We start from the raw sequence: 16,153 nt of genomic DNA on the forward strand, positions 1-16,153 counted from the left end.
AGCTTTGGGATAAAGGTTAAGAAACGGTTGACATTTTAAGGTGAAATTGCACATAATATACCAGAATACCAGAATAATGTCATCCTGTTTAACTAGATAATCAGAATTATGACAGGCCAAAATACTGCAGCTGGATTTGAACCTGTGACCTTGCTCCCTGCAGTGCACTGTCTTAGCCTACTGAGCTATTCTCAGTGTTGAGAACCATTGTGGTCAGTTACTGTATAGAAAAGTAAGCTATTTGTCCTGTGGCAAGCATTATAAGATTTGGCTGAAGTTTAAACAGTTGTAATTCAGTAATCTTTTGAGATATCAAGGCAGGGGCAGGAAGGCAAGGCAGGCCAGTTGAATGAAGCTGTCTTGGGGGCAGGGCTGAAGAGAAGCTGTCCAGGTAGAGAGGGGTAGTCCAGCAAGGGGTCTGTGTTGCTCCAGTATCCTCTGTTGCATCCTCTGTTACACTCAGCATCCTCTCTTGTTGCTCTCTGCATGGTCTGTTGCACTCTGTTGAGCAGGCCTCTGCATGACTTGTAAAAGTGAAGAAAGGGTCCATGTCAGTGGTGAAAAATGCCATCCATCTACACTTGATACAGACTTCAGTTTTGACTGTGAAATGCAGTAGCAATACTTGAACTTGAATCCAAATGTGTTGGAAACCCATGCAAAGTCACTCAAAACACAGGCTCTAACAAGAGTATTTAGCTTTAAACTGGTCAATATATACACATCTGACAAAAGACCAGGGGCCTGTGTAACCCAGGGTTACAGGGCACAAATTAATGAAAGGGAAAATACAATTATTTAAAGAGTAACAAATAAATAACTATTATATTCACAAAAGTAATATACAAAAGCTATTATTTATTTGTTGATTAAGAAAAATGATGCTGGTGTGGTTTGGTCCCAGGTTGATGCTGTGGATCCATGTAGCTACATATTTGTTTCATGTTTTTATGTTAGGATAACTTGCTGTGGGTGAAGTGCATCTTTCGGGGTGCAGGCGGGAAAGTTAGGGGTCTCGCGCGCTCTCGTGCAGAGAAGGGGAGGCTGACTGAATTGAAAGAGAGACAAGAGACGGAAAAGATAGCGAGTTAAACAAATTACATTTTACTGAAAAGAAAGAAAGAGAAAGCGAAGATATTAATTTAGTTAGTAGTATATGTTATAGTTTTGTGAATATATAGAGTATTGATTGAGAAGATATTTGTTATCTTGCTTGTACCTGAACTGATCACCTTCGGATTTTTTTTGTTTTGACAGACTGTGTTGTAAAACCGTTTGTGAGTGTACGTGAGTTAACGTCTTGAATGTTATAATAGTAGGCTACTGTAATTGATAAGGTTGAGGGTTTCTACATTTGTATTTCCTTTGCTTGATTTGTGTATTGATATATGTGTTGTTTTTTATACTGGTACTTTCAATCAAATCAATAATCCTCTTAATTAAATAGAGTAAAATAATATTTAAAAAAAGTCAAGCCCGTTTTTCCAGAATAAGAGTCCCACAATCAAATGAATATAATATAGTGATAATCCCATAGATATTTTAAAAGCTGAAATAAACCCCAAGCTAATAAGAATAAATAGATACAACTTAAGGGAATCAGGGAGAACAATTCATTGACACTTTCACATTGATTTGGGGAATTACTATTTTCTTATTTTTGTGTTCTTGTCATTGAGTCAATTGCCATTGTTGTTTTGTCAATGTGTGTTTCTTTTACATGAGAAGGAAAAAATTAAACAGAGGTAGGCTAATAGAGAAACAAAATATTGTAGCGACCCACGGATTGGTCGCGTGTTAACTCGCGCTGTTGGCGCAAAGGATTGTGGGTGGCGCAATTCACATACTTGTTTCATGTTTGGTTAATGTTGTATGCATGTTTGAGTTGAGTGTTGTTGTTCTGTCAATTAGGTTTGTCAGTGGATGATGTATGGATATTAGTAACTATAAGTTATCGTTGTTGCCATAACTGTGAATTGTATGTGAGTTAATGACTTGTTGTTGGCATTCACATGTGATTGGTGGTGTAGTAATAAAACCTGTAGTCGAGCGGTGTATGGGACACAGGATAAAAAGGTCTTCTTCTCTGCGTCCGATTATTACGCATCCACTCCAATATAGACCCCTAGCGCCATCGTTACAATATCAAAAATAATAACAACAATTCTATTACCTCTGAAATATAGCCAACGTTTTCAGTGTGTTTCATTCTGTAGTGCAAACAGTACCAAAGAACGGAACCACATATTCCGATACATCTCCAATTGATCACATTATTCTCTGTAGCGGTGTTAAAGTTAGACACTCGTTACACCTGTAGCCTACTACAAATCAAGATTTGGCGTTAGCGAGGTAACTTCAGGTTCAACCCAGGGTTTTCTGTACTACGACGGTGGATCACTTGTTACCGGGGTAGATCGCCATGGTAACACATGCTGAACGGCTAACCTGGTCGGGAGCAGGTTAAGTTGTAGATCAGAGATCAACCGGTATAAAAACCCCGCCCACGAACTCATTCTTGACGATAATGTCGTCACCGTTCATAGAAGATCCTGTGGAGCTTGGTGCGCAGATAGTGAGAGGTGCGCTCAGAAGAACCAGAACATTTAGAGACCGACAAAACCTTTTCGCATTCCCCCATGAGTATCTTTCTGAAAGATATAGGTTCTTAGCAGAGGGAATTACGTAGCCTATATTGCCAGCTTCTTGAGCCGTATGTTACCAATGCAACACGTTGAAGCTGTGCACTCACAGTCCCACAGACTGTATGCATAGCGTTTCGTTATTTCGCTATGGGTACTTATATAGTGTGGGTTATGCGGACAACCTGAGCAAGAACACGGTCTGCGGCGCAATTTGCAACGGATTTTCTTTAATGGCTGTTGCCACCATATTCTATGAAAAAGAGATATCCAAGGTGCCCTTTGAAAAACTTAGGACTCTAATATGTTGACAAAACGAAACAAGGTTTTTCACTCAATGTTATGATTTCCGTTCTGGAAATGTATGCAAATGATATCATATTTTTCAACTTAATCATTTGCTCATTTAAATATAGCCTACATTTACAGGAAACTAGTAATGAAAACAGTATTTGACCTATTATTAGTTATAAACTGGGGAGGTTTCATGTTGATATGTTATCCCTATTCACTGGGGTGTCTCCCCTTAACCCTTTTGTCCTTGGGTTGCTTTGACCCATTTTCTAATCATTTCCATATCAGAAATTGGGGTTTCTTTCAACCAAAACCTTTCAAACCAAAAAGAACAATGGGTATCTGTACAAAGCTCTTCACAAGTGATACATAAATAATAATTTCACTACTTTCATTGAATTTTAATGTTTCATTTACTTTTATAGCATTTTCAACAACAAAAAATAGGACATTGAAAGAGATAGGTGGTGAAAACCCCCCCAAAAGATTCAAAAGGCACAACAAGAAAGCCACAAAAGGTATAAAAAGACCAAAACGTAGAAAAAATGTGTTCTCCCTTTCCTAGGAACACAGAAAAATATGTCAGTGTAACTAAGTTTAGTGTCATTCATTCAGTCATGTACTATCTCTTCTCATATTCCAGTTTTTCTGTCTCCAGCCTTGTATTTTGAATTAAAAGCCTCTTATAATCGAGCTCCAGGGTTCTTTTTTACAGGGCCCTCACATTGTCTGCTCCAACCTGAAATAAATAAAGTTGGACAAATTTGAAGGTGTCCATTTGACTACTGTGTTTCAAAGTTCATTGCCTATACCTTGTGTCTTTGTCTTGGCCTTGAAGTGGAGACCCTAGGCTCAGGGGGAGGAAGGAGTTCCTCTTCCTGTTGAGTTTAACACCATAGCAATTTAATCAATTGAGTCATATTTGAAATTAGCACTTTAATGACTTGTGCCTTATGTTGAGACCATCACCATTAGTAAGTCATTACAGACACTTCAATCACAGCCACACGTTCAAACACTCTCACCATCTATGTTGCAAGTGGTAAATAAAACTCAAAAGTGTACCCCCAAAATGAGCAGGTGTGACGCTATGTAACGGACGTGGCCACGCTCCATCACTACAAGGCGTCGTTCGCCACTCGCTGGGCTCGAACACACGACCTCTGACTTGCCAAGCGCGTCTACTACCAGCTACGCCAAAGAAAAACTAGCTATTCGTCAAAGCGGCCGGCCCATTACATACCTGAGGATTGAGTTTTACAGGTTCACACCCTTTACATTCAGCCCTCTGAAATTCACTCCGGCGGTTAGCTAGTGCTAACCTCGTGAATCCGGGTCACGGCACCAATGTGACGGTATGTAACGGACGTGGCCACGCTCCGTCACTACAAGGCGTCGTTCGCCACTCGCTGGACTCGAACGCACGACCTCCAACTAGCCAAGCGCGACCACTACCAGCTACGCCAAAGAAAAGCTAGCTATTCGTTGACGCGGGTAGCCCATTAAATACCTGAGGAGTGAGTTTCACAGGTTCACACCCGTTACACAGGCAGACACAGTTTCCTGATCATTTAGGACCTCCACTTGAGAAAGTAAATGGTATATTTGATCAATATTCAGCAACCACATATGGCATACATACATGGTCACATTACTTGATTACTTGAAACATACAGTACTGTGCATAAGTCTTGGGCACCCAAGATTTTTTACACAAATAATGTCTTATACTGTAATTCTTCAATGAAATGCTATAGCTTTTCTTGAATTACATGTTTCGATGAGGGCGGTGTGTACACAAAGGCAGCTTTTATTATTAATATTTCATTCGTAATTAAGAGCAACACAGGAATTGCGCAAAGCAGTTTATTCATTAGTAGGCGACATCTCTGGTGTCTCGTCGGTGAGGAGGCAGATGAGGATACTTATAGTGATGCAGAAAGTTTTGTACCGTACCTATTTGTAGTAAAAATACATTAGAATTATAGTAAATCTAAATTTAATGTTGCTACATTTTTTTCATTTAAGTATATCAGATTTGAATGCAACATTTAATCAAAGAAATATATGTAATATAATGTTTTTAGTTGTGCAGCAGTATAAACGTGCAATTTAGCAAAACCTTTTTTTTTTACTTTTTTTTTTTATTATTTCTTAAAGCATTTCTTTAACTTTTTTTATATTTTTTTATTGTGCCTTAGACTTTTGCGCAGTACTGTACATATGTGCTTCTTGTTTTTGGCTACCCGCAATGCTTTGGGGCTATCTTGTTGTTATTATCAGTGACCTATGCACTTTGTAAAGCTCTAGTAGGACACATTTGTGGATCGTGGTATGCATTTGTGGATCGCGGTACGCATTCGTGAATTTTGCTGTGCATTCGTGAATCTTGCTGTGCATTCGAGGATCGTGCTGTGCATTTGTGGATCGTGCATTTGTGGACTGTGCTGTGCATTTGTGGATCGTGCTGTGTATTTGTGAATAGTTTTGTTACAATACCGTTTTTTACAGTCACTTTGACACAAATTTCAGAACCTTGATGTCCTTTTACAAAACTCTGGACACAAAACTCACAACTGATGATCAAAATGCACATTTTTCAAAACGCCAACATAATTTTCAATTGCTTGGATACAATACACATTCACCAGAGATCATTTGTTTATTGAACTATAATCATCTGTTCAAAATGACACAACTAAACATCAAAGTATCCCCATTTCAAAATGCAAATTCACACATAACATCTGAAATGTCTGTCATTTCCTTACATAACAATGATCTAACGGTCAATTGATACTACTGCTCAAAATGATAAGTAGCTGTTGCATTACTCTTACGTAATGCATAGTTTTATAGGAACTGCCAAACAATATTCCAAGTTTAGAACATAAAAGTTTCTGTATAACGAGATCCATTGACACCAATTACTATGAAACTTGAACAAATTGGACTAAACCATAATGTTTTCAGATTTGAAAACCAGCAGCACCTCTAGGTATGCAGGCCTTGTACTGTAATTGCTTTGTTAATTTATAGCCTTGTACTTGACCCCATACTCTCCCTTCCTCAACCCTATTGAGGAATTGTTCTTCACTTGGAGGTGTACAATAGGCCCCCTCATGAACAAGTTACTCTTCTCCAAGCCATGGATGAGGGATACAATTACATCACGGCAGACCAGTGTCAGGCCTGGATTTGCCATGCCTGGAGATTCTTTTAGAGATTTTTGTCAAATGAAAACATCTATTGCGATGTGAATGAAAACTTGTGGCCAAATCCACAAGACAGGGGTGATGGAAATATGGGAGAGAAATCAATCCTTTATTTTGCTTTGTTTTGTTTGTTTTTTGAGCCAGGTGAGGAACACTGCAGTACATGTTCACGTACTGTAGCATCATTTTCTTTTGTAGCTAATTATGTTTGCTTTGATACAAAAAAAACAGTAATTGCTGTAATTTGATTGTATTTCATCGATACATTTCTGATTTTGCTCAATGATTCCACTGTCTGTAATATTTTCTCTCAGTCCATTTATGGTGATGTAGTGTCTTATGAAACATGTATCACACATTTTGTTGTACAATATTTAATGATTGTACCAACAACTACATGGTGAAACTATGGGTATATTGTGTGTGGATGATCTAAGTGAATGTTCCTATGGTATTTCATGATAAATTCATTTTTTGAACTAATGATTCTGCATGCGCAAGGTATCTTTAAAGATATGGACATACAATGCTTTGCTTTGAACATGTGGCAGTGTGTTACAAGTACTGACTGTTTCGAGTTTTGTATCTAGAGTTTTGAAAAATCAAGATCAAGACATCAAGGTTCTGAAATTTGTGTCAAAGTGATTCTAAAAAACTGTAATAGCCCCATACGCAAGTGTCACCAGTGGAAAAGGTTAGTGTAGAGACCTGTAAGCTTCAAAGGGGGTTCTTTATTAATAAATGAACGCATATGAGTAGGCTAAATGCCTGAAAATATCACGAGAAGGGAAAAACATAAAATGACAGTTAAGAGATTAGGTCAATTTTTCTTCCTCCTCCTTATCCTCCTCCTTGTTATCCTCTCCTTTCTCTTCCTTGTCCTCTTCCTTGCCCTCCTCTTCCTCTCACTCTAACCCCTCTCCTTCTCTGGTTGTTGATATGTTCTAAGTTCTCCATAGTTCCCCAGATATTTTTATGCTGCAGTCCTGATCACAAATTGCTCACCAGACCTGAGTGTTTAGAGATTTGAATATTTGTGTGTTGTAGGTTGATGCTTTGAGACTTTACTTGAGAAGTGTGTGCAACAACTGAACATTGTGTGTAGTGTTTTGACAACAAGGTGATGTGTAATTGACATAAGTGTGTTAACAAGGAAAGTCAGAGTCTAATGCAGATAAGGGAGTGTGAAGTAGTGCCATATTGGGTCGAGCAATTGGTACTGAAGTTTAGGTTGTGAAAATTGTGCAATTTTTTTGTGTGTTCACAATTGTGAAAAACTGTAATACTGTTCCTTTGATTTCATAAATCAAATGGATAGGGCACTTATTCCCCACCCCCCCCCCCCCTTCAGAAAAATGAATTAAGCATCATGCCTCCGGTTCCTGTCTGGCCATAGGGCCTCATCCATCCACACCCCTTGACGCGGTCTGTGTTCCAGTTGAATGGGACCCTGTACACCTGTTTCATCCACATGGCATTCCTGTGAAGAATACGGTCCAATGTAGAGAGCCAAGATCCTAGTCTCCTCCTCCTCCTTCTTGTTGTCCTCCTCCTTGTCCTCCTCTTCGTTCTTGTCCTCCTCTTCCTCCTCCTCCTCTCACTCTCACCCCTCTCCTTCTCTGGTTGTTGATCTCTTCAAAGTTCTCCATTGTTCACCAAACAAAACAGAGGCTCGAGGCACTTTTATACCGCAGTCCTGATTGCAAATTGCTCAACAGACCTGAGAGTATTTGTGTGTTGTAGGTTGATGCTTTGAGATTTAACTTGAGAAGTATGTGCAACAACTGAACATCGTGTGTAGTGTTTTGACAACAAGGTGATTTGTAATTGACATCAGAGTGTAAAGAAGGGAAGTCAGAGTCTATTGCAGATAAGAGAGTTTAAAGAAGTGCCAAATTGGGTCAAGCGATTGGTACATGAAGTGAAGGTTGTGCAAATTGTGCCGAATTTTCGCTTTTTGTGTGTCAACAGTTGAGATAAACTATAAGTATACTGGGCCTACTCAGAGGAGCAATTGTACCTTCCCAGTAATAGTGGAACAGTTTTCTGGTAGACCTGGACAAATAGATTGATTAGGTCCTGGAAACCAGTGGTCAGTCATTAGGTCATTAACTGAAGAGCAAATCCCACTTGAGAAAATCCTATTCCCATTCGAGCTCATGAAATATGGTCCACAGCCCCAGGTCCACCATGGACTACATGTCAATTTCTAATGTTCAATCTGCTAAAACTGCAAGAAATGCAATGGACAGGGCTGTGACACTTTTAGTCAGAAAGTCAGTGATACATAAAGAATATACTGCTGAAAATAGTCAGAAAGCTAAACCTTAACCATGATCCAAATTTATTGTTACACACCCTCCCCAGATATGGTGTGCCTAGGGCGGAGAAGGGGAATGCAACACTGCTGACCCAAATACATACAGTAAGATGGTTGACAGGACTGTATCTGCATGATGGGCGGTGTAGATCCATGGGTAGCTTACCTATCCCCTTGTTTTTTGCAGGGGGAAACATAAAGCACTACACTCAGTGTAGGCGCAAAAAGGAACAAACATATTCTATGACAAAAGGATAAATCGTGTATGGACTCACTTCAGAAGACTCTAAAAAAGGTACAGCTCTCTCTCAGAACTCAGAACACAAAGTCTTGGACCACACACACAGTTCTTGGGGTGACAGCTCTCTTTGGGCGTTGAAGCGAGCAGCCTTTGTACGCATGGGTGGGGGTTGCCGATTGGTCGTTATGGGGACGACTGATGAGTGGTTAGCTGAGGGAACCAGCATTGACCAATCAGGAAGCGTCTGGTAGAAATATCGTGTGGGAGACAAAAATACGGCGAGAGAACACAACGCAAAAAACAAAGACAGCTCAACGACAGGGGACATAACAGTTATACTTTCCTTATTACCATTATAAACCAGTTAACTTCCATAGAGACCATTCGCACCTTGATTTGTTTGTAAGACTAAAATCTGTTTCCCCCAGTGCACCTTCCTGTTTACAAATCTCCAAGAGAAAATCCAGACTCTGTAACCATCACACTGCCTTGTGGTTTTTATGGTGTCTGACTGGACTACGACAGACTTATCATAGCAGTCTCATCAGCCAAACCGGACACATGAATCATCCTGTTTACAAGCACATAGTGTACGTGACATGTTATATGTCAAATTCCAAAAGAGACAACACTAGTAGATATAAATTGTTCTAATTTAATCAATCCCTTTTACTTAAGGAGTGGTCGAATAACATACATACTGTACAGCAGGTTAAGAGTTTTATTGACCCTGTAAATTATTTACAATGGGACTTGGTTCAGTCATATCCTCGGAGGTTCCTTCAAGCGAGGAAAACTACATCAGGAATCCAGTGTGTTGCAACATTTTTTACAGCCCTGCTCTTTTTCAGTTAAAGAGTTGTTTAACCAGTGCCCCAGCCATCAGCTTTGTTCCGGGTCACTTTAGAAAGGATGTGTAAAAACTCCATGACAGACAAAACAGGTTTGCCCTGGCTAGATTAAAAATAAATAAATTAAGGAATAACTGTGGGTGAAAACTTTATGCAACTAATAACACACCTGACTGTTGGCATGAAAATACTTCAGCAGTTAGTCTGCTCCTTCTGAATCGCAATTGTGACTTTGCCTAGAAACAATCAGATCAATTTAGTTGTCATGTACACAGTAGACTGTGACAAGACATACATAGTAATTTACTGTCCTTTATATTTCCCTCTACTTACGAACACATACAGTACAACAGTGCTGTACTGTATAGTACCTCAATTTATACACAAGGAGTACAGTTTTGAATGTGAACTACAATCTAGTACTATAGTGTTTCAATAAAAGAAAACAAGAAGTTCTCCCTGATAAAAGATCTCTGAAAAGTTCTATAAACAATAGGTCTATTAAAAAAGTCAACATTTGATGTTTGATGTGAAAGTAAAAAGAAATAAATGTACTGACGTTATATCATAACTTCAACTTTCCTCGTCCATTTTCTGCTACTGTGCTACCTCCTGTAGCACAAAAGACAGTAACTTATATTGGGTTTATAGCAATGCACAGAAAAACTGTGTTGCATCTAGGAAGTGTACCAAGTATGAGCATCCCTCCAAGATAGTCGTCTTGCTATACCTTGAGGATACGAAGACAATGACTGTAACGTGTCTCTTGACAATTCAGCCACATTTTTCACTTTAAACGTGAAACTGGATCTGGGGCGCCAGATTCAAGTTTGGAGCATGTCTTTGGCATCACTCTTGGTCTCTTCAGATGTGAGCTGGCTGACGCCGGTTTCCTGGTTGGAGCTGAGGGGCTTGGTGTTGGCCTTAGAGGACCTCTGGCGGCGGGTGCCATTGCACACGCAACGCAGAAGGTTCTTGAAGGTGGTCCACATCTCTTCATCCTTGTATGAGTAGATGACAGGGTTCATCACTGAGTTGAGCACGGCGAGAAGAAGGAGCCAGCGTTTAAAGATCATCACCTTGCACCTTTCACAGTGGAGACCATCCAGCAGTAGGACAATCAGGCCCGGTGTCCAGCAGATCACAAATGCACCTGGGATAAAGAACACCAAAACATACACAGTTAAAAATTGATCACCAGGTTTCTTTCATGTTCACCCATGTAAGCTCAATGGCATCTTTATCATAAAAAGAATACCTTCCTACCTACGTACATTTTAATCATACTATCTAGTAGCCACAGTATCGATAACTGTAGGTGTACAGCACAAAATGTTAGAAACCACGGATGAATGTAGGAAACCTCACTAACAATTCTACACTACCGTGAATGTCTACCTGTAGACAAAGGCAACAGCTTGATAACATAACTTCCTCTACATATGGAGCCAATGTCACAGAATCATCTCAAGTTTTTGAAGTCTGCTGCTGTGTTGGTCATAATTGTCTGCACAATTAATGTTGGTCGCAAATTCAACTGAAATATGAGACAACAATATCACCCGAACGGGCATGTTGGGACACGAGGCCGGAGTTTCTAAGAGATTTCAAGGAAAGGGGCGAAAGTGCACGTCACGGCATGTCTTTGCTGCTGGCCTGTTCTTAACTTCTCATCTCAGCTGAACAAAAACAAGGCTTGTTCTCCACAATGTAAAGAGGGAACACACCCTTACTTGCACAATATAATGCTACCAATGAAAATACAATGCTGACAGCATTGACTTCAGTAGTTTTTCTCTGTTTTGTCAATGTGCGGCATGAGTGTAAAACAGAGTTCAGATTTTACTGCAAAACCTCATCAAATGGATTTCCACTGGCAGTATATCTTACACATTCTCTATTTAAGTGCATGTTTCGTCCCTTCTAATCTTCTAATCTAGATAAAAAAAATAAAACATCTGGGGAAAGAGGCAGGCGTGTTTATTGCACATGTGCGTCTTTCATGCCAGCTTTCAAAAATACACTAGTGTTGTAATTCATGAGAATGTACAAATGTGGGAATATTAGTGAGGTGTATCTCTTAAATCACAATCTTCTCTCACAATCAAACTCTCACATGCACAAGATACATATCTTACAAAGGGGGCCATCAATTGCTGGATAAAATAACAGCATCGTGACTCAAATGCATGAAGCCTGTTTGAACCTACACAGCTGGTGACATCGCAAATCATTTACTTGGAGGCACTGGCACTGAGCCTTTCAAACAATCTGAAAATGGTCCTTAAATGTATTAAAGTATTGTTGAGTGTGCAAAAATAGTATAATTTCCTGACCTCTGCTATTTCAAAAGCTGTTATTTTTCTATCTTATTTAACCCTTTTGGCCAAGTTACTGTAGCATGTGTGGATGTTTCTAGAGGGACTATGAACTGGTTGACCCAGTTTTTCTTTTAGTTCAAGTGAAACAAAAGAGTTGTAGTAGACTTGATACCCGGCTTCTTTGTCCACTAAATGAGGGGTATTGAGGTTTTTCTGATTTTGCTCCTCCATACCTCATGTCACTATCACATACGCATTTTAGGAACTTTTGTTAGTATTCTAGATTTTGTAATGAAATTGTCATTTTTGCTGATTACAACAAGTACTCAACATACAACATACAATAAGACACTTCAACTCCCCTGAGTCATATTAACACCAGTATAATGCTATCATCATCATCATCGCAAACTGAAACCTGAGAAGCACATAACAGGACAAAAGCAGTTCAGGTCAGCTAAATACATCTAACAACATTTGAGAGCAATTGCACATGGGCAAAAAAGTTCTCAAGTATAGGTTATTTTTGTGGAGGTTGTTTGGTAGGAACCATTTTACAGAATTTGCTTGGAAGCCTATTGGGCAAAGCAGTGTCCTTGTGAGAGAGGTAATTACACAGCAGTCCTGAAGACAGTGTGTCCGAGGCAGAGGCTACTCCTACGCTCCCTATCTGCCAGACAACCAGCGCGAACACTTAAGAGATATACAAAAAAAAACTAAGCAAACTCATCATGTGGCAAGCTAATGCCATGAAACTCAAACATAACACATTTTTGAGCTGTGTTTTGCTACTGTATCTGGAAAGGAGATTTGCCATAAAAGTTAGTGGGAATCAAGCACATACGTTTGGATCTGATAACAATTACTGCAGCTTCCGGCCACAGTAAATTCTTTGTTTGTGTAAACCTACATGGTGAATAAAACCAAATTCTGATTTAATAATTCAGTGTGTTCCAACACTTTTTTCAATACATGAGTTTCAGTGAATTTTGGACCAAGCTTTTGAGTAAGAATTCCAACTGTACTTTAACAGAGTTTTCTGACCCATGTTTTGTCCACGTTGTACGGTAATGATTTAAGGGCATTTCTACAATGCAGACAATATTCATTTAAAGTTAGACAGTGTCACTTTCAACAATAACATGGTGTGTTAGAAAGACCCTTCTACATCATTACCTAGCACGGTCATGACAGTCTTGATCAGCTTAATGGGTGTCCTCTTGCGGCCGCTGGTATGGGGACCCAGCACATTTGTCTTCCTCTTGACGTACATATAAATCCTAATATAGATGGACACCATGATCAGGAAAACCACCAGGTTGGAGACAGACCAGAATATCAGGTAACTCCTGCTGAAGATGGGAGCCAGGGTTGAGCAGTCCTCCAGGTTGCAAATGCAGTTCCACCCCAGGCTAGGCACAGCCCCCATGACAATAGAGATGCTCCAGACCAGCACAATCAGCAAGGTCACCCTTCGCTTGGTCAGGTTGCTGTGGACCTTCCAGTTCATGACTGAGATGTATCGCTCCAAGGCTATCACTAGTAGGTTAGCTAATGAAGCAGAGAGACTGGTGTCTAGAAGACCCTGGCGGAAGAAGTATCCCCCTACAGTTAGCGTCCTGGACAGTTGGCCAGTGTTGAACATGAGGTACACATATGCTATCCCTGCCAGAAAATCAGAGGCAGCCAGGTTGGCAAGAAGATAGTAGAAGGGGTAGTGGAACCTCTTGTTGGTGACGACAGCAGCGATGACCATGGCGTTGGAAACAAGAATGAAGCAGCAGAATAGGGAGCCAACCACCTGGACAAGAATGAGTTGGGATGAGGAGGACCCCCATTCTTCTTTGGTCTGGTTGCTGTTGTTGTAGAAGAATCCCATGAGCTCATCGTGGTAGCAGTGGTTCTGACTGGCCATGTTGAGCTGGAAGTCTGTGGATGAAAAAACATTGAAAATCCAACCGTGCAGCTCCAGAAATCTCTACTTCCCTTTACAAACCCTTCTATGCAGTGCACATTATCAGCTGTTTTAACCTACATTGGATAATTTAGTCAAGAGAAGGTGAGGAACATTTCAGATCAGACCGTTTTTTTACAAACCAAGTCTTTGTGCAGTGCCAGTTTTCTCAAGGCCAAATACCTCTTAAAATCAGAAAGATTAAATGACCCAGCTCTAAAAGGCAGTTCACATGTCAAACATATTTGAACTGGAAGCTGCTTCTGAAATCAGCAGTCACACATTCTCTCCCATAACAGAGACACAGTTTGTATAGTGAGACCTACTAAATAAAAGAGCTGTGGTTAATCACTGGTATAATTCACTTACTATTACTATGCCAAAGCCAATTCCCTAGTCTTTAATGATGATAATTAAATTACATTTAGGGATAGGTATATTAATTTTATTAATAATTCATTTGAAAACGATTCTCATTTGGGGCTATAATTATTTGAAAACATTAAGTAACAATTATGAAAGTAATATGCCTACCTTCTGAGCAAATGACATTGTCTACATGGATGTACAGTTCTTCCAAATTGTAAGTTCTTATGATTTCTATCGATAATGAGTAGACTACTAAGACACGGCGATCATATCAAAATGAAATTCAATCAATAGTCTCCAAAATAAGTGAAGAAACCACCGGCGGTAACTTACGACGAAGAGACAATAATTCCAAGTTAACGCCATTCGTCAGTAGCAGCACGCAGTTCATTCAGACAAGACAATAATGTAATAGTTCAAGCACCAAACAACTTAAAATAACAAATATATACTTTACCTAACCGGTTGGGTTACCCGAACAACCCGCTTTCCTCTATAACCCTTGTCAATAAAAGTTATCCATAGCATATTATTGAAAGTGTCTCCAACTTTCAAGTAGGCAACGCTGATTATAGAAGGTGAGAGTGTTTGTGAGTGAAGTGATCGAGGGCAAAAAACATTTTGAGCAAGAGAATTCACTGACGCAGAGGGCGTGAACCACCACCGTCTTGCTAGACTTATAAATTCCAGTGTTGTGCGTGGTTGCATTGGAGCCACTACAGTGCGGGCTATACTGTTTCTTTGACCTCCCTTAAGAGTATCTGTAATGGCTTGCCTGCCTGGTACAGGGTTTGAATGTCTGAACCATGTTCAGACTTTGAATGTCAATCAAAAGTTGTTGACTGAATCAAAAATATTGAGAAGAACTAGATTTTAAAAAATCGCCCAAAACAGTTCAACAAATGCAATAGATCATTAATTAATTGGATATAAAACAGCACTACAAGACCATTTAAAAGTTAGGCCACATGTTAAGAAAAACACAACAGTTTCAGTTGTTAAAGCCCAGTAACAGTCTGTATTTTACCAGGGCAAAAATCTCAACTATAGTGAAACAATAACATCTCACAAGGCTATTGAAATGTATTTCTGAACTATACTGAACTAGGCCTGTATAATATACTGAACATATATTATAGCCTATATGTTCTTCAGAATTCCCTCAGCATTTGTCAAATGTAATTATTTATTATTGTGTAACAATTACATATGTGGGTGTATAACCTTTGGCAAGGCACAATCTATATTCTCTCTCATAGATTTACATTTATTCATTTAGCAGACGCTTTTATCCAAAGCGACTTCCAAGAGAAAGCTTTACAAAAAGTGCACAGGTCAATGATCATAAACAACGAGTTAGCCCCAAAAAACATTGCGGGCAACCAAAACATGAGCATACATTGTGATAAGCAACCAATTGCCAATGTTAAGAAACATAAGAGCAAGTAGTTTATTATTACAAATTAAACAGCATTAACCTCAAAAGTGCAAGAGTGTACCTGTAGGAAAGCAAGCAACAACAATAATATAATTTACAGCAAGTACAAGACGTTAACTCAGTTACAACTGACCAACAAGTTACAACTAACCAACAAGTGCAACAAGTCCCTCAGTAAGTGTCCTGGCAGAAGTGTCATTGTAATCCTGGAGGAAATAAACTAAAATCGGATCCAACAAATCTTAAGTACCGTTGTACTCCTGGAACAAGTGCGTCTTTAGCCTTTTCTTGAAGGTGGGGAGACAGTCAGTATCTCTGATGGAGGTGGGGAGATGATTCCACCATTGATGGGCCAGACAGGAGAAGAGCTTGGGTTGGGAACGGGCGCTCTTGAGAGGTGGGACCACCAGACAGTTGTCAGAAGAAGACCGTAGGTGGCGGGTGGGGGTGTAAGGCTGGAGGAGAGACTGGATGTAGGCAGGAGCATTAACGTTCACCGCTCAGAAGG

General features: G+C 39.7%; 1 protein-coding gene across 3 annotated transcripts; it reads right to left on the minus strand.

Moving 5' to 3' along the window:
• Positions 1-9,415: 9,415 nt before the first annotated feature.
• On the minus strand, positions 9,416-14,951 carry lpar3 (lysophosphatidic acid receptor 3). 3 transcript variants are annotated; one of them, XM_047037109.1, is made up of 3 exons: positions 14,665-14,951; positions 13,061-13,813; positions 9,416-10,716 (listed from the first exon to the last, which is right to left on the minus strand). In XM_047037109.1, the coding sequence occupies exons 2-3, from the start codon at positions 13,797-13,799 to the stop codon at positions 10,388-10,390; spliced, it is 1,068 nt and encodes a 355-aa protein (XP_046893065.1). In that variant the 5' UTR covers positions 13,800-13,813; positions 14,665-14,951; the 3' UTR covers positions 9,416-10,387. The 3 variants fall into 3 exon arrangements, with proteins under 3 accessions (XP_046893065.1, XP_046893064.1, XP_046893066.1); XM_047037108.1 differs by lacking the exon at positions 14,665-14,951 and adding an exon at positions 14,541-14,630; XM_047037110.1 differs by lacking the exon at positions 14,665-14,951 and adding an exon at positions 14,373-14,523.
• Between the last annotated feature and the right edge of the window lie 1,202 nt (positions 14,952-16,153).

Source organism: Hypomesus transpacificus, chromosome 16 (genome assembly GCF_021917145.1).
Source record: "Hypomesus transpacificus isolate Combined female chromosome 16, fHypTra1, whole genome shotgun sequence".
NCBI classification, from domain to species: domain Eukaryota; kingdom Metazoa; phylum Chordata; class Actinopteri; order Osmeriformes; family Osmeridae; genus Hypomesus; species Hypomesus transpacificus.

Coding starts and splice junctions, on each gene's coding strand:
- lpar3 (XM_047037108.1), bottom strand. CDS start 14,598: ATGAACTGCGTGCTGCTACTGACGAATGGCGTTAACTTGGAATTATTG. Junction 13,814..14,540: donor GGAATTATTGTCTCTTCGTC/GTAAGTTACCGC, acceptor TTTCATCCACAG/ACTTCCAGCTCAACATGGCC. Junction 10,717..13,060: donor GACTGTCATGACCGTGCTAG/GTAATGATGTAG, acceptor TCTTTATCCCAG/GTGCATTTGTGATCTGCTGG.